Below are 23387 nucleotides of genomic sequence, written 5' to 3'. Positions count from 1 at the left end.
TTTAATGAAGGCTACTATATGAACCATTCTGTCACTATTATATCATTGTCTATGGCCTCAACACCCTGCAGGCATACCCGACACGCCAGTTTTCTTGAATAACATCCTATACATTGTCTGTGCTGCGGTCTCGTAGAATATCTTTGAAAGCGACATAACACTTGATGTGCTTCTTACCGGTAGTTATAAATACTTTGACGCAGAATAAAACCATAGGAACAGGGAACGCTTACGTCAGATGGGCGTGGACACCTCCCTTTCCTGTGGTCATCGTAGTTTGATGAACAGTTCAGGCTCACCGCGCGACAAGTGAACTTTTTCAGGCAAAGACATCAGGCCACAGCTTTCGACTACAAATACTTCATGGCAGCATTTTGTACAACCATATGTAGCAGCTCGCCACTTCCGAAAAAAACTGAAAACCTCACATCGAAGCTAGAGCTGTTAAAACTACGCAAAACTTAATTGGTGACATTGTTAAGCCCCATGATTAACAACACACCGTTCGCACTTCAATCACAACTTTTTACACACCGTCCTCATTTCAGGCACAACTTTTTTCGTGAGCAATATTAAAACTCAAGGCACACAAGTATTAGTATACTCACAGAGTAGCAGACATTATTTTTTAATTTAAGCATTTCGCTCTTGGCAATAACGTATAATATGTCAAGTTACCTTAAAGTATGCCCTTAAAGTATTCAAATGACAATGTCTTCATTGCGACGAGGAGAACGGTCTGGTCTGGATCGAAGCCCAGCCATCGACACCCGTAGCGCCAGCCAGCATCTTTGAACGCTGTCGCAGAGCGTGGCACGGAACATTCGTGAGCCGGCATTGTACAGCACGAAGTTGATGGAGAAGTTTGTATAGTACAGGAGCATGAAGTACCGCTGCAACACATATGGCGTCGAGATCACATCGGGGTTTGTGGAGTGTCGCAGAGACAACAGGAAGACGTAGATCCTCATTACGTAGCTGGGCAGATTGAGCAGTATGAAGACAGTAGACACCAAAAGAAGCATGCGTGTGACACTGATTTGTGTGGCGTGGGCGATTCCGCCACCACTGGTCGCTGTCATAGTACCATCCCTGGACACCACCATGTCGCCGGTCTTTCTTGACGCCGATGAACCTGACAATAGAAAGGCAGCATAAAGAAATGTATTTATTCGTATCACACTATAATCACTTCACCAATAAGGAATTTGCTTAAATATTGCATGGGCTCAGTGCTGTCGAGATGCTGACGAACAACTAACAAAAAATTGCATTGGCGAACTGGGAAATGCAGCCTGGGGTGCTGTATGTGAAACATACAAGTGCTGCACCACCCGTTAAAGCCGAGAAAAGTGGTCTCTCGACTTAATGCGAATTAACAACTTTATTTTGTGAAGAATGCATTGAGGTTGCGTAACGTGCCCCGCCCATTTTGGCCGATAAAGGTCTATAATTTTTATTTTTTGCCCTCAATAGTGACTGCGTGACTAAGTAATATTAAGGAGGTTGATGACAAAAATAGTGGAATATTTACATCTAATACTGTGTGCTTCCAATGGGTCCTTTATTCGCACATATATGTATAGCTTTAGCCATATGTATATATGGAGTAACACTAAGGGAAAGCATAAAGCGTAATATTGTCAATCTTATGAGCAATGAGGTGTTTATCTGTGACAACTGATTTCCTGTTGTATATTGGAAATGTTTTAATAGGATCAGTGATAATTCGCAGTTTCTTTTGAAACTTTTAACTTTATAGCTAGAGCGCAGTGACTGACTTGCTTACCTTTCTTGAATGTTCCTGAAAGCTCGCATTTAGGTTTCCTGGGCTTATTAAATGTACTAATTTTGTTATCATTCTGTCGACTATAAGGACAGTGTAGACGAAGAAAGGCCTTTAAAGTTATGAGACTCAGAGGAAGAAAAAATGATGATATATTTACACTGGGTTTTAAAATAGACATTTGATACAAATAAATTCAAAAGAACATCTACAAAGAACTTTCGTTCAGGTTGCAGCATTAAGGGGGAGGTTGGAACTCACTTAACAGCCATTGGGGTCTTTAGGCAGTCATTACAAGCGGCGAATCTAGACGTGTAAGTAAACGAGAAAAAAAGAATGGTACAACATAGCTTAAATGCTTAGAGTATGAATAAGCGTGAGTAGAATGTGCATTTGCATCCAAAATATGCGGAGTGGGAGAAAGCTCCAAATCTATTACAGGCAGCGCAGACGGCAGTCTTTGATATTATTATTTGCTCTTTCCGCAGCACCAACGTACAACTAGCAACCTGAAAAAAAATTCTAGGGGTGCACTCAAGCATCGTTTCCTTACGCTGGGTAAGGCGAAAGCCTAGAGATTATATGTGCATGCTCTGTTCCATCTTCGGTGCGACCACATTTTTGAGATATAGTTCCATTTGGCGGAACATCGCCGACCATGCAATGCCCAATACATGAAATGCGTTGCTTCTGTTTTTATGTAGAACTTTTAAGATTCCAGCTTATCTATTCTTAAAGCGTCAACGTACGCTCTTTAGTTTGATCGATTGAGTCTGGTGCAACTACATCTGTATCTGACAGCTCAAATATTGCGAAGCTGCCGGACACCTGCAAAGAGCGAGCTCCTTTCTTGAGGTGTCGTGGCGACACGTCCACAGCTCACCTACATTTGGTATACTAGCGATTTTCTTATAGCTATCTAGAAACAAAATGTCTCATTGTCTACTTGTCCATCCCTATATATAGACAAATTTGTCCCCAGACTCAAGCCCTTATTTGCGATGTAGGGACGTTTGCCACAAAGCATGACGTCAGAGTAGTATGACGTGACATTCTTTTATACTTTTTGTTCCTCAGAGGGTCCAGTCTCGGAGCTTATCAGGAAATGAAAACTTTCGGCTTAAATTATTAGACCTTGCGGCCCGTCATAGACTCGCCAAGTTCGGCTTGCGTATGTAAGTGCACTTTGGTTCTGTTTTCGAAGTTATTTGCGCAACAAATGGAATCGCTCCAGGCGGAGACACAGAACACGAGAAGTTGCTTTATAACAAGTGTGGCGCAGTCTGCAGCAATGGCGTAGTTGCCGATGGCAGTGAACATGCAAACCGAGCTGATCTGTGCTTCGCAAAGGATTCAAATCATCTTCGCGTACGAATGTTCTGTTACTTGTTTTATTTATTACGTGCCAATCACGAAGTGCATAATTCCGCACGAAGAAAACACCAGAATTGCTTCAGGGTCTGGGGGCTCAAGCAGATAAACTCCTGCGCGCAACCTTTCTTTCTGAGCAAACGCGGTTTTAGGACATCTGCGCGGATGGAAACCTGCACAAAAAAAAAAAGTGCGCGGTTTCCTTTGTTGCTTTTTTTGTTTTTTTCGGCAATCGTTTTGAGTCACAATTGCACCCTATCTTTAAGAAGAGAATCGAACGTTGATGCGCTTTGCCGTCGCTCATGCGCAGAGTACACTATCGCGTTGCGGCAAATGTTAATGTGATCTTATAGCGCCACTGCGAGACTGCTCTCCCCAGGAGGCTCCTCCTAAAATTCTAAGAGACGCACCCCACGAGGCATTAAACGTATCTCAATGCACATTGAAATATTTCCCATATATATAAAGGTATTGCTCTCCACCTCTAGTAAATTTTCCACACAGCCCATTTTGTTTATTACGTTCCCTAATTCTCTCTCCTACGCAGAGTAGCAAGCCAACATGTTCTTAACGCCAGCTGTTTGTTTGAGGCGTAGATACCGCGTACACAGCATGCATACAACGCTTTATTTAACTAATTTGATGGATCTACTTCCGTCACTTTTAGCGAAGATTCATTTCAATGGTGCATCGCGTTTTGAAGACAAGGTTGTAACTTTTGATGGGCAGTTGGAGGTGTCAACGTGCTCTGGGAAATGGGCTTCATTAGAAGTTTTGCAGTGGCAATAGCAAATGCGCCAGGGGCAAATTATATGCATTGTAAGGGGTTTATTGGAGCACCAAGACCGTAGGCAACGTCCGCAAACCAAAGCGACGGGGGTAGCGTTCGAACCAACAGCTTGCCAACAGTGCAGTGCCAACAAGGCTCCGGCTCCACTTCGTCTACCCTTCGGGTTGGCGCGCGAGCTGATGGCGATCGGGATTACTGCAATACCCCCCGGCGGAATAGGAGCCGGGGTGGTGCAGTGGTAAGACGCCCGACTACTGTGCCGGAGTACCCGAGTTCGAACCCGACCTCGGCGGCTGCGTTTCGATGGCGGCGAAACGAAGAGGGGTCCGTGTGCTGTGCGATGTTAGCGCACGTTAGAGATCCCCAGGTGGGCGAAATTACTCCGTAGCCCTCCACTACGGCTCCTCTTTCTCTCTTTCCACTTTCACTCCCACCTTCCTGCCTTCCCTTACGGCGCTGTTGCGGTGTCCACAGAAAACAAGTGAGACAGTTACCGCGCCTTTCCCTTCCTATAAATAAATGTTTTTTTTTTTAAATCAGAAGGAGCCATCTTGGCGACTCATGGTGAGGAAAGGGTAGGGGGATCATAATACGGCTTAAGGCGGTTGACATGTACAGTTTCTCGGCCCCGGCGGCGATGATCTGGAGATGGGTTCAAGGGCTCTACTACGTAATTGACGGGGTGCTGTGCGATGTTAGCGCACGTTAGAGATCCCCAGGTGGGCGAAATTACTCCGTAGCCCTCCACTACGGCTCCTCTTTCTCTCTTTCCACTTTCACTCCCACCTTCCTGCCTTCCCTTACGGCGCTGTTGCGGTGTCCACAGAAAACAAGTGAGACAGTTACCGCGCCTTTCCCTTCCTATAAATAAATCAGTTTTTTTTTTAAATCAGAAGGAGCCATCTTGGCGACTCATGGTGAGGAAAGGGTAGGGGGATCATAATACGGCTTAAGGCGGTTGACATGTACAGTTTCTCGGCCCCGGCGGCGATGATCTGGAGATGGGTTCAAGGGCTCTACTACGTAATTGACGGGAGAAGATTGTTCGAGAATGCGGTAAGGTCCATGATAGCGCGATAGGAGTCTGGATGAGAGGCCGGGTGCTGAGGAAGGCACCCAGAACCAAACGAGGGCACCTGAGGGATATGAAGGCGCTGGGTTTGTAGGGTCCCGGTTATGCTTTCGTTGAGCCTTGTTCTCCGTTGTGAAGGATCGCGCCAATTGTCGGCATTCTTCGGCAAATGTGTGCGCTTCAGACAGTACAGTGGTCTCTGAAGCGTCGGGGTGGTAGGGCAGGATATGTATCCATGTTGGACGTGGGTTCACGACCATATAAAAGAAAGAAGGGGGATAACCCAGTCGTAGTCTGCGTAGCCGTATTGTAGGCGTACGTTACGAAAGGCCGCACTTGGTCCCAATTAGAGTGAGCGCTATCAACGTACATGGCTAGCATGTCACTAAGGGTGCGATTAAATCACTCAGTCATGCCGTTCGTTTAGGTGGTCAACGGCTACGATGACCGGGTTAGGTTAGGTGGTCAACGGCTACGATGACCCAGCGGTTGTTAGCCGAAGTGGTCGGAAGCAGGCCATACAGATCGATACCGACACGGTCAAAAGGACGGCTGGGGCAAGGCAATGGCTGCAACGGAGCGGCTGGCTGAGAGGGTGGATTCTTGCGACGTTGGCAGGCGGTACAGGATCGGATGTATTGACGAATTAAGCGGTACATACCGCGCCAGTAATATCTCATACGCAGTCGAGAATAGGTTTTCATGACACCTGCATGGCCGCATTGGGGATAGGCGTGGAAAGAGGCGCAGAGTTCAGCACGGAGATGTCCGGAATCACAAGAAGCCACTTTCGCCCTGTAGGATGGTAATTGCGGCGGTATAAAAGTCCATCACGAGTGGCGAAGTGGTGGGCCTGACGACGAAGTGCACGGGACGGAGACAGCTCTGCGGGCGTAGACAGGAATGTTAAGATATCCATGGATCCTTCTGCTGCTCAGATTTCATGTTGGTAATGTTGAGCGGCGACATATCGTAGACACAAACGAAGCCAGCCGTCGAGTCGTTAGGAAGCGGTGAACGGGAAAGGGTATCAGCGTAGGTGTGCTTGCGTCCAGATCGATAGATGACGTGGATATCATACTCCTGAAGACGTAACGCCCAGCGGGCGAGGCGGCCGGAGGTGTCTTTGAGGGAGGATGGCCAACAGAGCGCGTGGTCGGTAACAACGTAGAATGGGCGACCGTAAATATAAGAACGAATAAAACTGAACTGAACTGAACTGAAACTTGGTAAGGGCCCATATGATGGCCAGACACTCCTTTTCGGTCACAGAATAGTTCGATTCCGCTTTCGTGAGGGTACGACTAGCGTACACGACAACATACTCGGAATATCCATGTTTCCGTTGAGCAAGAACAGCGCCCAGACCTACGCCGCTTGCATCAGTGTGTACTTTTTTAAATTCCATACTCTTCGTGCTATATACCAGTGGTGCCACATTTTGGGCAAACGGCAACGAACAAAAGCTCACTCAATGAATAATGCAAAAGTAATAGTTTATTTTAAGGCAGCTAGAATGATGTTCGTTTTTAATACATGTACAATGATTGTGGGCATATCTTAAAATCGAAATGAAATTGGGTCTCCCCAATAATATTTAATTTTGTCGGTTTTCATAATCTTCATAAAATAATGGGAACACATTTAGTTCAAATAGCAGTCAATAGTTTAAAAAACAGACTGACGGAATACACGGGCATATGTTTACAGCAAAATGAGCAAGTAAATGAGCACGGATCGCTTGGTGTAGGCTGTTGCAAAAATGTTATTGACAGAAATAGTGAATACCGTCGCCTCTGGCATTAAGAAAAGCAAAACGTAAGAAACTAAGCGAAAAGGGAGGTGTGGCTATACGTCACCTCTTACTTACCTTGAGATTGTTCGAAGTGGTCTAGACTGCCGCGTGTTGCCCGCTGCTCCTTATAACGAATATAGAAGAGGTATATGGCCCGCGCAATCATTAAATTCATGACAGTAATGAGTAGAAATGGCAGAACAAAGGTCAGCACCGTGTCAAGAAGGTTCAAGTAGTACAGGGCACTGGAAAGGAAAATAAAAGTGCACCAGTTCAGGTTAACGTGAAAATCGACAGATTAGTGAAAACGTTGTCGATATATTACTGCGCCAAAGCGCTCAAGATAGTGAAGCATACTTTACAACTTGTCCCGCAGTTGTCATAATCAAAACTTCTTGGTTAACAAGTTTGCTTACTGTGAATTTATCTCACATGCTCACAGTTTTTTTTCTGCCTACAAAACCTATATTAAAGTATAAATATGTATTTTTACCATAATATACTGTGTCTATCTGCAGGAGGAGAAGTAAATCTAATTTGTTCTTATAATGATAACTAATAATTTGTTTGAAATATTTCTCTCGAGCTAAGATAGTTTTGGATTGAGGTTATTCCAGCTATAATAACTAATCTAATTGATTTGACGAAATATTCTGCCCCGTGGCGTTTGAGGTGGAATGTGCGAAACTATTGAATTTGTGTTATACATCTTTCTGTTTGCCCTGAATTTTCAAACGTCATTTTACTAAAAGCGGCACTTATTCATGGCTATTGTTTCAAACGTATCTATTAACCTTGGAAAATTTTGAAACGTTTAAGTTCGATATTACTTTGAATTCATTTTAACAAAATTTCTAAACTGGTCCGCCGCCTGCTCAATATCTTGTGGGAAAATGGACTGTGTTATATATGCAAATGATGACGATTCAGCGTAAATATACCGGCCACGCGGTTAACAACCATACCTTTAAAACAATTCCATAAATACTGTTCGAACAAATATTATGGCCAGGCGTTATTATTTGAAAGCTGAAGATTTTGACAGTGTTTTGGCGTGTTGTCAAGGTTTCACTCGAGCATTATTAAAAGCATGAAACTTTATCCACTTTTTTGTATTAGCCAACAGCACAGCTTCTATAAGCGGTTGTCTTCCCAACCTGAGTTGATGTCATTTACCTAATGGGTTTGAGGTTCCTCATCGCTGGTAGTTAGCTTGCTGTACAATTCGCAGTCTTGTTTAGACTACTGGCAGGAGACCATAAAATTCTAAAATGAAATCAAAACCTAAATATTAGTTCTTTCTTTTTCTGGCGGCAGGAATATTTCCCTCTTCATAATTCTCATTTTGTGAGAAATGAAATGAAGTATTCCTCTCGCTGCCACCAAACTTGCGTGCCTCGGGAAACTGAACTGAGCCGTCTTATGTTCCCAATATCAGCTAGCGACTTTCCTAGGCACGTTGTCGTCTGAAGTAAAGTATATTGTAGAATACTGCGTAATTGTCAATACAAATAACAGCATTTATGAACCCGTTGCCAAAAATATTGATCTCAGTATTGAACTTCATATTGAGGTCGTGCTTAATGAAATTTACTATTTTTATATAGATGTCTTTATGTATCTCGGACAATATGTTCTATTAATGTTTTCATCTCATAACTACACACTATATGCTGTCCCGCCTTAGCGCTATCTAAGCGTTCAGTGTCTTTTACATACGGAGCAAGTCGAATTGTTCGATACATATCTCTCTAATGAAATTCGGCAATGCACTTGTAAACTTTCTGTGCAAATTCGCCTTTATTTTGTTTACGTTATAAAGACCGTTATTAAATGGTTAATGAATCCAAACAAATCTATTTTCGGGTCTGAAAAGTGTTTCTTGTAGTCTTCAAGCAAACGGTAAGCGCTATTAGTAATGGCGACTTATCGTTTCAGCTATGTATCAACCTTAATTTATTATTTCGTATCATGTTTTAATTACGTTAATTAAGCGAGCGATATCAAGTTTAAAGTCGGTTTTGTGAGATGTTCAGAATTTTTTCCTGAGGTTATATTTTTTTTCGAGCGATTCTTTGATGCCCCCTTTAATATGCGATATGTATTGCCTCTGGGCATCTACTGGATTTGTGATGAGAGGTGAAATAATTTTTTTTATTATATTTTACTTGCATGAACATAGACGACGGCTTTCGTTAGCAGTGGGGAAACAAATCATTTCCTATCAATAACTCAGCTCGTTTGAACAGGCCTACTGCAATCACTATGCGAATATAACCTTCGCGGAAAATACGCTCAACTCACAACCTTTACATTCACATTCAACTTTTACCTGTTATGTTCATTTCAAAAATTTGCTTCTCAATAGCGTAAAATACTTCTGATGACTTTCTCCCTCTCTCTCTTCCGACTTTAACCTCACACTGCCCAGAGTATCACTGCAAATTCAGTGAAACTTCACATCAGAGCATATATTATTCACCGCTTTTCATTCCCTCTGCGTCAGGTATATTCTAAACGTATTTCAGAATCCACATGTGACATTCATGACAACCAGTTTTTCCTAACAGCTCTGCGTAGTCGCCAAAGAAGTGCGTTGATAAATGTGTATTACCTTCGTATCCTATATCATCATCATCATCGTCTTCGTCGTTGTCACCATAATCATCATCATCAGTCTGACTATACCCAGTGCAGGGCAAAAGCCTCTCCCATATTTCTGCGAAGTTCTTGACCTCATCCGCCCACCTAACGTTCTGCCGCCCCCTGCTATATGCTATATCCTAGATGCTAGATCTTTTATACAAAGATACAAAACGAATACAAATATTTGTGCGTTTTGAGCCCTAGTTACTTTTTGCTCATATATGTGTGCTTTAACCACTTCCTAAAGTGGGCCATCAAAACACTGGCCGGTATCATTTGCTCCGCTTGGATCAAGGAAGCCCCGTTTCTGCCACCGTTCCCAAGCAGCCACTGGACCAACACAGGGGATGAATATGTGTTGTTACCCCGAGGCGGACATGATTATTGGTCAAAAAAGTATTATTATCTAAGTCGGAACAGTTGAAAAAAAAATATTGTCTGATTATCTTTGTGCAATTGTGATTATAACGCCCAAAATACCATTTGTAATGACTAACAATTAAAACCCCTTTTCATACGATTAGAAGGAAGCAACAGAACATCATGGCAGAATAAAAGAATGCTGAGTGTATACCTGAACCATTACCTCTCCTTTCATTAAGTAATATTAGTTTGCACACATAGTAGTCCTACTAAGTCTCTCACAGTCTACTTTCCAGAATATACTAAGAGCAAATTAAGAGGCAATAGTAAGATAAAGAAACGAGAAGGCAATTTCAATACTAACAAAGAGAGAGTAAATGTGTAAAAGGGGATTCCGAAGAAATTCTAGCGCTGTTTACAAACATCTCCACAGCTTTGATGTACATTTCTCCCCCCAATTTTTTTTTTTAGTTCTTTCTTGCTTTTCAGTAAAGAACAATTTTCTTGTTTGTCTGCTTTTTATTTAACATAGATGTACACCCGTTATGCTTTTTACGGTGCGGGTTGGGTAACGTTATTTTTCTATTCTTTTTTTAATTATCTCACGCTATTTTCAATATGCTTCAAACACTGCCAAAAACACATTTGACTTTGAGGGCATGAACAACAATACTGAACAACAAGATTTTACCTAGTAATTTCATTTCCATTTTAAGTTATGAGATCAATATATGGTAATATAAAGAACAGCATATAACATGAATTTAGTATTCTGATCCGAGGAGCTCACCTCTCATATTCCGGATTGAGACTGCACTCGGCTAACTCGGTGTCGACATGCACGAAGGCGAGCAGCGGCGCATTTAGCAATACGCTAAGGAATGCCGTTGCGCCGATAACCAGTCGGGACCTCCTGATCGGGGAGCTTGTCTGGAGCTTCCACAGCGGGTAGCGCACGGCTACGAAGCGTTCAGCTGTAAAGCTGACCGTCAGCCACACGGACCAGCACGCAAACGCCGAAGACAGGAACACTGTGAGCAGGCAGAGGCCATGTTGGTACACCTGCAGGGACGTATGAGAAGAAAGAGAGGGGCCGCGTGCCGTCAAAAAAATGAAAGCAAAGCGCCATACCTTGATAAGCATAATCTGTCAACCCAAAGTGTATATGTAATTAAAGTCTAAGCCATTACGAGACGAATTGTAGCATGAGCCGCTTTCTCAGTAGACTTTTAGAACCTAATATGGCAGCACTCTCAATTGATTATTTGTTTTAGTAAGGTGGTATTCGCAAAGGGAAAACTGATTCGTTTATCTTAGAGTCGTTTACCGCATCGCATGTGTGACATAACTTAACTGACAATCGGCTACTGCATGATCGCTCAATTTGTTTTTAACAACGAACGAGTCAACTCACGCCGACCCCCTCCCCCCCCCCCCCCAAAATCAGTTGATACCAAAAACAAACAAGCTAAATCGGTAAACAGGCTAGAAGGAATTACCTAATAGGAAAATCCCTAAAATGATGAACTTTCTACATTTTGATGCTGCTAGAATGAGAAAGGTAGATATCTTGTTTGTACGGTAGATACCAAGCAGATATCTTTTACGTACGGGCAGTTCAGGTATTACAATAATGATTAGAAGAATACCGCCTCCAAAACCACATTTGCGTCTAAGAGCTTCGAACAGTCAGAATGTAAACAAAAATGACCAGCATTACAAAACTGTCAAATAAGAAGTCGTCAGAACAGAAGTTGCCACAACTATTCTGTTTATGGAACACAATTTAGGACGGTACTCTCAAGCTCCACTTTAAAGTATGGTTCGACAACAGCCTGCGATCTTTTCAAATTACACGCGCACTCTTACCGTACCGTCGTAAGATACTGCTTTAAAATAAAGACCACAGATGATTTAATAATCCATCTTTGCTAACCAACACTAAGGGTGTAGTTGGCTTGACTTGCGTATCTTAGCCTCTGGCGGTTCTGCAGCGGGGTGTTTGTGCGTTTGAATTCTGCGTAAAAACCTTGATTATTTTCTGCGTGAGGTTGACCAGTTCATGAAGGAAACACACAACGATGTTTAATTCTGTTACATTTCACGTTTTATTTACTATCATACAACACGCGACGTGTTTAGGATAACCTTTATGGGATGTTTTGAATATCCTGCACGAAGTTACTTGGCTCTGAGATGGCAGCGATTGCAGCCAATATGAAATTGTATCTACCACTCAACGACGGCAACGGCGTATCTGGGCTAATGGAGGTTTTTAACTCTACATTGTCAATATAAATTTGAAGTATTCAAATATATTTCCAACGTACCCATTCGTGCCTCGAAAAGATACGGCGGACGTCGATATATAAGCTCACGGCTAAAAAATGCACGTCCGTATGGCTAAGCGTGAATGAATCGTCTCCTCTATGATATGAGCTAGTCGCAACTCTCGATGAGATGCTACGAAGAGTTCACCCATTCTAACATAGATCATGCTCTTCACTCAGGATTGTGTACGGCAAGCGCCGCTTGTCAAGCACATATATCTGCCGGCAATGGGACGTCTCTTATCGCATACATCTGGTTTCTACCTATGCCCAATTTCTTCTTTACCGCTTTAAGGCTTCCCCCGTTCTTTACAGCATGCTCAATTTTCTCCATGTTATACTTCCTTATATAGGCAACCTTGCGCTTATTTATTAGCTTTGATATCTCGGCCAATTCGATCCGGTCTGTTGGATTGGAAGCTTTCATACTCTGGCGTTTCTTGATCAAATCTTTCGTCTCCTTACACAGCTTACCGGTATCACCTCTAACTATCCTACCGCCTACTTCTACCACGCACTCAGTAATGATATCTCTGAAATTATTCTTCCTTGCTTCTAGAGTAATGTCGCCATTCTCGATTAGAGCTGAATACCCATTCTGTAGCGAGATCCTGAACTCTTCTGCCCTCCCCCTCACCGCTAATACGTTGATGGGTTTCTTTCTTACTAATCTGTTGCGTTCCTTCTTCAGATGCGATGTATGCGATAAGAGACAAGGCGGGCAACGTCATCACGAATATGGATAAGATAGTCGAAGTAGCCGAGGAGTTCTATACAAATCTGTAAATTAGCCAAAGTAGTCAGGACCGTAATGAGATTGGCGGTAAGGAAAAACAGTCAGACGTTCCACCAGTGACGAAGGACGGGGTGAAGAAAGCATTAGAAACAATGAAAAGGTGGAAATCAGATGGAGAGGATCAGATAACTACAGATTTGCTGAAGGACGGGGGGATAAAGTACTAGAAAAACTGGCCACCCTGTATACGCAGTGCCTGATGTCACCGACGGTACCGGAACCATGGAAGAATGCAAACATTATCCTCATTCATAAGAAAGGGGACTCTAAGGACCTAAAAATTACAGTCCAATCAGCTTACTGTCTGTTACGTATAAGGTATTTACTAAGGTAATCGCTAATAGAATCAGGACAACCTTAGACTTCAATCAAGCAAAGGATCGAGCAGGGTTTCGGAAACGGTACTCTATTATCGATGATATCCATACCATCAATCAGGTTATAGAAAAATGCTCGGAATATAACCAGCCCTTATACATAGCATTCGTTGATTCGGAAAAGCATTTGACTCAGTTGAAACCTCGGCGGTGATGCAGGCATTGCGAAATGAGGGGGTAGATGAGCCGTACGTGAAAGTGCTGGAAGATATATATAGTGGCTGTACAGCAACCATAGTTCTGCATAAAGAAAGTAACAAAATTCCCATAAAGAAAGGTGTTAGGCAAGGAGACACAATCTCCCCAGTACTATTCACAGCTTGCTTAGAGGAAGTATTCAGAGACTTGGAATGGGAACAGTTAGGGATAAGGATAGATGGAGAATACCTCAGTAATCTGCGATTTGCTGATGGCATTGCCTTGCTAACCAACTCGGGGGATGAACTGCAAATAATGATGGATACCTAGACAGGAAACGTAGAAAGGTAAGCTTGAAAATCTATATGCAGAAGACTAAGGTAATGTTCAACAGCCTCGGGAAGGAACAGCAGTTTTCGTTAGGTAGCGAAGTACTGGAAGTAGTAGGCGAATATGTCTACTTAGGACAGGTAGTAACCGCAGATCCGGACCATGAAAAGGAAATAACAAGAAGAATAAGATTCGGATGGAGCACATTTGGCAAGCACTCGCAGATTATGACTAGCAGCTTACCGGTATCGCTAAAGAGGAAAGTATATAAGAGTTGCATCTTACCTGTACTCACCTATGGCGCTGAAATGTGGAGGCTAACCAAGGGAGTTCTACTCAAATTGAGGACAACCCAGAGGGCTATGGAACGAAAAATGGTAGGGGTAACATTAAGAGATAGGAAGCGCGCAGAGTGGGTCAGAGAAATAACTCAAGTTACCGACATTCTAGTGGAAATTAAGAAGAAAAATTGGACATGGCCAGGACATGTAGTGCGAAGAGAGGATAACCGATGGTTGCTTAGGGTAACAAACTGGATTCCAAGGGAAAGAAAGCGTAGCAGGGGGCGGCAGAAAGTTAGGTGGGTGGATGAGATTAAGAAGTGCGCAGGGGTCAAGTGGATGCAGCTAGCACAGAACCGGGTTAAGTGGAGAAATATGGGAGAGGCCTTCGCCCTGCAGTGGGTATGGTCAGGCTGATGATGATGATGAAGATGAGGATGATGATAAATAGGACGTACTACACCGTGGCAATGAGATGAAAATTGCTCGTGATTGGGCGTATACGCACATTGATGAACAGCTTTCCCCTCGCACTAATACATCCCCTCAATCTACCTGTAATGAAAGCGAGCTATAATTTACGGTGTCTTAGATCCTGAATCTACCCGCGAAGATCGAGCGCTGGCACAACACAGGCACATCGCCATGAAGAACATTAGGCCGTCCTATGTAATACACGCACTGCAATCTGTATGAAATGCCATGCTTGTACTTAAAATGCAGATAGAGGAAATATATTTCTTGTTATATTCTTCTTTTAGATCCTTGCTGCGAGTCGTGGCAAAAGACATGCTGAATCTACTTAAACCATGTAGCTATAAGTTGGAACAGTTCGCCTTTCAAGTCCGCGGCCAGCACTGGACTGGGGAAGGAATTTTCCCACGGTACACCTTTGTCTTGCTAGGAAGCCAGCCTAGGCGGCGTTTGATGTTCAGCTGCTCTTTGTGGGTCCCGTAATGGAAAGCAACGCCTTCAGAAACACGCTAATGTTCAAAAATTGAATAGTTTTACTCTTTACACTTGCCCACCAATCTGTTTTCAACAAACATGTAGGCAGACGCTGACAAAACAATGGAACACTCAAGTCGAAACCAAGCACCTGTGCGTCTTTAGAGATCTGTAGAATCGCCTCTACAGTTTTTAAAATTACGCTTTAAATTTAAAAAGTCCGCTGGGACATTAGACCCACATGACAGCGCTGCCACGTGAATAAGTATCGCAACAGACCGAAAGCTGATCTCATATAAATAGCTAACCAAGGTATTCCTTATTTTTATGGCGTATCAGCGTCCAATGCTGCCATGCACCAATAACGAGGTTTAATCTATTTATTTTGTGCGCAATAACTAAAATCTTCTTTATGATGTAGCTTGTTAAGGAACAGTGCTTCGTTCAGGAAACAAAACATGCAGGGAATTTGAACTAGTGCAGCCTCTACTAGAATAATCCTATGGTGGAAAGGGATCTGTTGCAAACCTGTACAAAATGTTTTTCTCTCAATTCCTCGCGTCTGGTGCACATGAAATTAAGATATTGTTTATTGTTAGTTCATCTTCACGCTCCTTGCATAATGGTTTGTCTTCATTCATAAGTATAAAGATGATTGTCAGGTGCGGGTGCGTCTTCTGTGAAGATGGCCTAAAATATCCTCCATGATGTATTTTTGATGACTGCATGATTTCGATTTCTCAATGACTTTTAGGACAAAGTGTAGTTTGTTTTTATTTCAGTGTTTCAAAAAGCCTGCCATGTCACTCTCACATTTCGTTTTACAAACTTCTTGGTATCTTCATGAAGCATAACTGCACTCTGTAATTTAGCATTGCGGCAAGCTAATGTGGTTATTTCTTTTTGTCACTTTTTAAGACAGTTGTCCCGTGTTCATACATCTAGGGCTTCTCACGACAGGAACTTGTGGGAAGTCACAAAAATAAATGATCCCTGCTATCATGAGCTATCTAATGTATGCATATATATGTCCATCGCTCAGTGGAATGCTTTTAGCATTATATTAGAACAGCTATTGTGGTTTCTAAAGCACTCTAGTCCGTTTAAAACCGCGCCATGCGATTTACTTATTCAGATTACTCATATCATACGCGCGTAACATCACTGAAAGCAAAAGCTAACCTTCCCAACCTTGAATCCTGTCGTAAAATAGACAGACTTTCACTTTTCCACATGTTTTGTCATTTCCCTAAGTCATTCCATTATCACCCCTGCTCACCGCATTTCACTTCGCACTAGTCACCCGAACGCCGTCCACACAACCCGAGCATCCACGTCTGCACATCTCAAATCATTCTTTTCCCAAACTGCAAGAGACTGGAACGACCTGCCAGCTGAAGGTGTTGCCCATCCTAAACATGAATTTTTAAAGACATTCATCACCAAAATATTTATATGATTTGTTAGCCCACCCTTCATGTAACACCTCAAGTGGGCATTTGAGGTACCAATAAATAAAAAAACAACGATTTCTTGAGGTGGTCTTTTAATAGACATTAATGTGCCATGCACGTGCACCCACTGAAAGACGTTTTGATCGTGTTATGTAATGATGCCACCCTTGCATGCATATAGGTATATATTTCAGAACATTCAGGGCATCAGGTGACCATTTGCCACCATTGTTCGCACGAAAATGTCTTTTTTCATGAATGTTAATTAGCATAATTAACAGATGGACCCTGTGCAGAACCCAAAAGTGCCATGAGCCAATTGTCTCGAGCCTACACGACATGCCAGGAGCTGCTATTTCGAGCTTACAAAGTTATATTTTAAAATATGTTCCAGGACGTTCCAGCTCTGAGTATAAAAGTTACTCCTCGGTCAGGGAGACACGTTAGTACAGTTTGGTTAACGCAAGGCTTACAGATGTGTACGCTAGGTTGTCTTTCACAAAACGGCAGCCTAAGTCGCATGCTAATGAGTATGTGTGAGATAATAAATACATTATTTAGGAATTAGTGAATAAGTTTGCAGCAAAGGGCATGTATATTAATGGGAATTCACAGTTGGATCCGCAGACAAGAGCCATTAAAGCTGGTGCATCATACCCTTACAGATGGAGATTAGGCGTCTCCCTAATTTTTTGTCTGCTCCGAAGTTTTATCGTTTTCTGTGTTCTTCCAGGTGAAGAAGATATGAAAATGATAGCATCGAGAATACCCGAGACCATCGGTAACGAGGATTCTGATCTCAACAGCGCAGTAAATATTTCAAAAAAGTAGGGTGGATACTGACAACAGTTGAAGCTAAGCGGAAAGGCATGAAATTGAAAAGCAACGAATGCAGAGATGTGCTATGAGATGACCAGTGTGTGTGTGCGACATCTGTTTTCATTAGTTTAATCACTGTATTGGCCAAAACAGATGGACCCTGTGGTTTTGTGAGAAGTGCAGTTTAGTAGCATAGGTGCAACGTTGCCCATTAACAATTGGAGTGAAGTAAGTGCATTGTTTTTGTTAAGATGTGAATGGTTTCCATGTAAACATTAGGATTAATTTCTTCTTAGAGAATATCTGCTGAAATAAGAATATAATGTGAAGTAAACTAGGGTTTTTTGCTATTCACTTTTTATTGTATAAATAGTTCTGTGAAGGAACACACAGGATAGAAGGAAACATAATAGCATGCATATTGTTACTTTACCACGTCGTGTTGCCAGTAGTTAGAGTGCTTGGCTGCCTAACCCATGGATGCAAATTTGATTTCAGCCACACCAGTGGCATTTCAATAGAGGCAAACAATAGGCTGTCATGCTCTGTGCGTTGTCAGTGCATGTAAAAGAAACCCAGGTGGTCGAAATTATACCGGAGCCCTGAACTGTCGTGTCCCTCATAGCCGTAGTAGTGTTACGCTATTCATGGTCAGTTAAACAAATGTAAAATGACCCATTTTTTCTGCATGTGGCAGTAGCTGTTTTTTAGCCTTCATGAATATCAAACTGGCTCCACTTGGCCTTCTGTCGACTCTTTATATGTGTCACACTCACACTCGCTTGTGTATTTTTCTAAGGGGACCTGTGCACGCATGGAGAGGACCACTGCTTTTAATTTGTCAGAACTGAAATGCATGATCGACATCAATCCTGTAATTCAATTGCCTGCTATTTGAACGGTCCAGCATTGATGCAATAGTAAAACAACTGCAATTAGCAAATTAATTCATGAAGGGAACCACGCCAAGAACTGCTTTGGTATCGTTTTCAACAAATCTTTGAGAACTACAATACACCAAATGTTGCGCAACATAGATGAGAGGTTACAGATTAAACAAAAATATACATCCTACCTGTGGCATGTAGGGTTTCCCATCCTAAATTGACATATGTAGCTATGAAGAATACTGCAGTGGAGGGCTTCAGCTTAGTTTGACTGCCTGGGCTTTGTACATAACGTTGACATCTCGCAGAAAACAGGTGCGTTTGCATTTTGCCTCCGTCAAAGTGCTGCTGCCATTACTGAGATTAAATATCACAACCTTGGGGCAAGTAGCCGAGCGCGTCGCTTATATGTCGCAGCGTATATATACACAGGCTATACACGTCAACATTTCCAGCATTATAGCTGTCACATGGATAGCGGATATTCATACTCAGCTTTGGATTGACAAGCTTAAAAGTGTACCGTTTGTGTTCGTCTGGTACGAAAAAGCAAAAGAAAGTAAATAAAAATTGAAATAAAATTAAGATATTACATTGATAAGTCATTACCCCATAAAGCATATTAATTCCTTTAGTAAGGGTTTGGTTCGGTTTGTGGGGTTTAGTGCCCCAAAGCGACTGAGGCTATGAAAGGCGCCGTAGTGGAGGACTACGGAAATTTCGACCACAGTGGGTTCTTTAACGTGCACTGACATTACACCGCACACGGGCGCCTTGCTTTTCGCCTCCATCGAAAAGTGGCCGCCGAGGCCGGGATTCAATCCCGCGCCCTTGGGAATATTAGTCGAGCGCCATAGCCACTGCGCCACCTCGGCGGGGGCCTTCAGTAATGATAAAGGGGCCTTCAATAATAGTACAAAGCCAAGGTGATATGCCTGGAAGCTAATATCAGCGTGTTAAGTGACGCATCTCATCACAGACGGAAGTGAGGAAAGATTGAAGAAACAGAACTACATAGCTACCCCTGCAGACGATAATCCACATAATAACGAGGACCAAATGAGCGGGCGTGCGGGCCGCGGGCTGGCCGTCATCAACTGCCATCACGCAGTATATCACCCATTCCAGGCTCTTTTCTTGGCACTGTACTATTATTTGTAATTTCAAATTTCACGTATTATGTAGCACTAGAACGCTAGAACACTGTAGTATTACGTACTTCTTGCACGTCGCACGCCTCCTATTAAGTTCGATTTAGCTACATTTGGCTATTAGTAACAAGTTGTTGCTACAACCACATATCCGGGAATCTTGGATCCGTGCGGCATTTGCTACGTATGTAATGTATCCTAAGGTAGATCTACCCTGGAGGCTAACCAATAGGGTTCTACTTAAGTTGAGAACAACGCAGAGGGCTATGGAACGAAAAATGGTACGGGTAACATTAAGAGATAGGAAGCGTGCAGATTGGGTCAGAGAAATACCTCTAGTTACTGACATTCTAGTGGAATTCAAGAAGAAGAAATGGGCATGGGCAGGACATGTAGTGCGAAGAGAGGATAACCAATGCTCGCTTAGGGCAACAAACTGGATTCCAAGGGAAGGAAAGCGTAGCAGGAGGAAGCAGAAAGTTAGGTGGGCGGATGAGGTTAAAAAGTTCGCAGTGGTCAAGTGGATGCAGCTAGCACAGGAACGGGTTAATTGGAGAAATATGAGAGCGGCCTTCACCCTGCGGTGGGTATAGTCAGGCTGCTGCTGCTGATGATGATGATGATGACAATTCTTTTTATAGATGAAAAGTTTAAAGCTAGTGGCTGTCCCACCTATTCAGGAACTTAATTGTTTGATTATCGAGTGTTAGCTCTGCAATGTCTGAACAACCATTTTTGTGGTTAATCGGAGGCCGTCTGGCGGCGGCGATAGAACATTGACGCAGACGGCATGTTTGGCTCCCCATCCATCACCGTGTGGCAGTGAGAAGCGAGGAATGCGGTGTTTGCATACACCCGGTCCCGGCAAACTACATTATCTGGTGGGTGAGTGGATGGATGGATTGGTGGATGAAAGATGGGTGAGTAGGTGGGTGGAGGAATTGATGGATGGATGGATGGATGAATGGATGGATGGATGGATGGATGGATGGATGGATGGATGGATGGATGGATGGATGGATGGATGGATGGATGGATGGATGGATGGATGGATGGATGGATGGATGGATGGATGGACGGACGGACGGGAGGAAGCTAGGATGGACAGATGGACGGATGCATGGATGCAGGCATGTATGGATGGATGGATGTCAGGAGCGTCCTCTTTGACACGGGGGGTGATAGTCATCGCCTTGCTTAAAAAGAATCACTATTAAACCCTTTCCTCAGAACTTGAACTCCACCACACATCAAGGCCGAAGAGAAGCAAGAGCTAAGAACCTGCACAAGACCCTGAGCCGGCTACAGGATGTCATCTACGTCGAGGACGCCGAATACACGGAAGACCCTAATAAATATTCGACACGTGGAGGCACACACACCAGCCAGACTCGCTATGGCGGAGACGATTTCCACGTCCAGACCCCCAGTGGCGGAAGAGGCCGCCCTTTTCGCGGCCGCACATTCGCGGCCGCAAAAACAATACGAAGAACAAATACCACCCCATAAGTCTGACCAGACAACAAGTCGTATGCAGACAGCCACAGAAGAGGACCATCCCCAACCCAAAATACATATCAAACTTTATAAATAAAGATGTGAATCCCTTCTGCTGCTTTTGCGGAGAGAATATAACTTCGAGCATATTATATGGGCATGCAAGACCTGTAAGCCTCCCTCAGAACTCTTGCCTGATCTCTCTAAAGAAGCTTGGGACAAGCTAAGGTCCAGCGATGACCCTGAAATTCAGGTCAAGGCGTTTGAATGGGCTGGCGTCACCAAAGGTCTCCACGGCCTGCGGCACGCTAACTGACTTCCCCTATTCTTCCCACTTATTCTGAATAAAGTTTTCTCAGCCTCAGCCTTTCTTTTTTTTTATTTTTAACTTAGATAATCCATCAACTTTAAACGGCTTTCTTTTTCGAATGATGGTATATATCTTTAAATACTCGTGTTTAATTTCGATTTATATTCCATCCATCCCCTCCCTGCCATTCCTCCGCCAATCTTCCAAACGGCTCTCGCTTACTTCCACCGCCATTTAGTTCACATTTCATTTCTTACCTCCAAAACCAGGGCTTCCTTCGGCTGGAGTGATCATCTACACTGTAGAATACAAGCAGCGCCATGTAGTGAATAGATTCTGCACTAATCTAGCACGCCAACTTTGTGTATGTCCAATTTCGCTACCTTCTGTATACTCCTTTGTTATATCCAAACTAAATCTGCGAGTCACATTTAGATAGCTATGTGTACAGCGAAAATCGACGAATCGCTTGACAATTGTGGGAAACGGTTCATCTACAATGACCTCGTGAAGATCCCCTTGGGACATAGATTGGGCAAACAAAGTTGGCCGATGCGAATTCCCCCGTCGATGTTTATCGAATTCTAGACTAATTGCGGGGGACTATGCTCAAACTGGGAAAGAAGTAGTGGTACTGTGGCTTTCTTTTATCTGTCCTTTGTTCTCGTGTTCGCGCTGTTTAAATAAATAATGAATAAGTACCAACTCACCCAACAAGGTATCTTGAGAAGTAGCGGTGCAGGCAAATATTTCTTACAGAATACAAGAACAGCAGTTTCTAGTGTGAGCGGCAACAGAGAATTAACCACCTCTGTAACAATAGCAAAAATATTCAACAAATGCCTTTGCTCTACTTACGTTTATTCCGCGTTCATTGAGCCAAGCGAAGGACAAAACTATGAGGAACCCCGAGTCGGACACGGCCAACGCTCCCAAGTACAGGCTAGAAGTGCGACTCCTTAGCTTGGTGAAGAGGAACGTGACCAGGGACAGGATGTTGCCGATGATGCCCAGATAGATGATGACAGGCATGTACGCCACATTAAGAGCGTCCAATACTAGTATGGCCATCGACGGCGAGGACAGAATGGCAGAGAAATTGTTGCGGCGTCTGGAAGATAGTCTGCTCAAATTAGATGGTGGAGTCAAAAATTCGGAAAGGATGTTGGCTGTCATGTTCATGAAGGATGCGCCAATGGCTGCAGCCACTTCAGTCGCGTGAGGAGCATCAGCGCCACCTTCTCCGGACATGCCGATTTCCTCTGGTAAGGAGGTAGACATCATTCTTCCTGCTCTGGCGTTCAGCTTACTCTCCTGTTAAAAGAATTGAAAAGGAATGCAAATTCGCAGACACTCCTAAATGTGAGACTCTACTAAAAAACATTATAAAATGATATTTAGGATTACTTTTTAATACTCTTGCAGTAAATATTTTAGTTCAGCCCACAAAGAACGACACAAAGAATTAGAAGGCAAGTGAAGTTTGAGTTGCTTTTTTTTACCTTCGGAATTATTCTCAACACTGCATTAACTCTTACTATTATGAGAACCATCCGCACCAAAGCCGAAGCGAAGGCTTATAGTAAAGCATGTGAGTAAATATATAAATATTCAGCAAAGCACTTTCAGCCCCGACTGGAACTATGCCACAAGTCAGAAATGAGAGATTTCATGTTTTTTATTCGTCCTCTGGAAGTTCAATAACACGGAAAGTTGAGCTAGTTGGTACATATTTTTAAGGAATAACAGCGCGGAGACAAAGGACAAGGAAGAAGACAACACCTGCGCTGTGTTGTCTTCTCAACACCTCTGGAAGTACAACATTACCGAATATCTTCACTTGCCTCTGAGCCTTTATGTTATTTGCAATGGCGCACAAGTTTCAGAGTTAATAATCGCCGGTCTTACTTTAGGTAAATAAGGTCACTATATGCGAATTTAGTGCTTTTTAACATCACTAGTTCATCTGCGCTCTTACCATTCAGTTTTTCACAAACTTAAACACTGTGCTTTCCTCTCGACAAACACCGCACAACCTATGTGAACACGGCCGTTTACGTATGCGCTCTTTCAGAAGCAGTAAAAATCGCTTCGCTTCCAGCAGTAGGAAAGATGGGATCCTCATTCATTAGTTAATGTAATTTGGACGTCATGGGACACCTTTATATATATAACAAAAAACAAATGCATATTTTGTCATAGATTTGAAACGCACACAAAAATACGCAAACACATGTATGCATGTG

General features: G+C 43.1%; 1 protein-coding gene across 1 annotated transcript; it reads right to left on the bottom strand.

Moving 5' to 3' along the window:
* Positions 1 to 701: 701 nt before the first annotated feature.
* LOC146174159 (uncharacterized) lies at positions 702 to 22392 on the bottom strand. Its single transcript, XM_084585330.1, has 4 exons — positions 22000 to 22392; positions 10614 to 10885; positions 6890 to 7059; positions 702 to 1135 (listed from the first exon to the last, which is right to left on the bottom strand). The coding sequence occupies exons 1-4, from the start codon at positions 22390 to 22392 to the stop codon at positions 702 to 704; spliced, it is 1269 nt and encodes a 422-aa protein (XP_084441456.1).
* Between the last annotated feature and the right edge of the window lie 995 nt (positions 22393 to 23387).

The sequence above is a fragment of the Amblyomma maculatum genome, chromosome 11 (genome assembly GCF_055883805.1).
Source record: "Amblyomma maculatum isolate TAMU_Amacu chromosome 11, ASM5588380v1, whole genome shotgun sequence".
NCBI classification, from domain to species: domain Eukaryota; kingdom Metazoa; phylum Arthropoda; class Arachnida; order Ixodida; family Ixodidae; genus Amblyomma; species Amblyomma maculatum.
The sequence above is the reverse complement of the archived record's forward strand: the minus strand, read 5'-3'. Positions and strand labels throughout refer to the sequence as shown.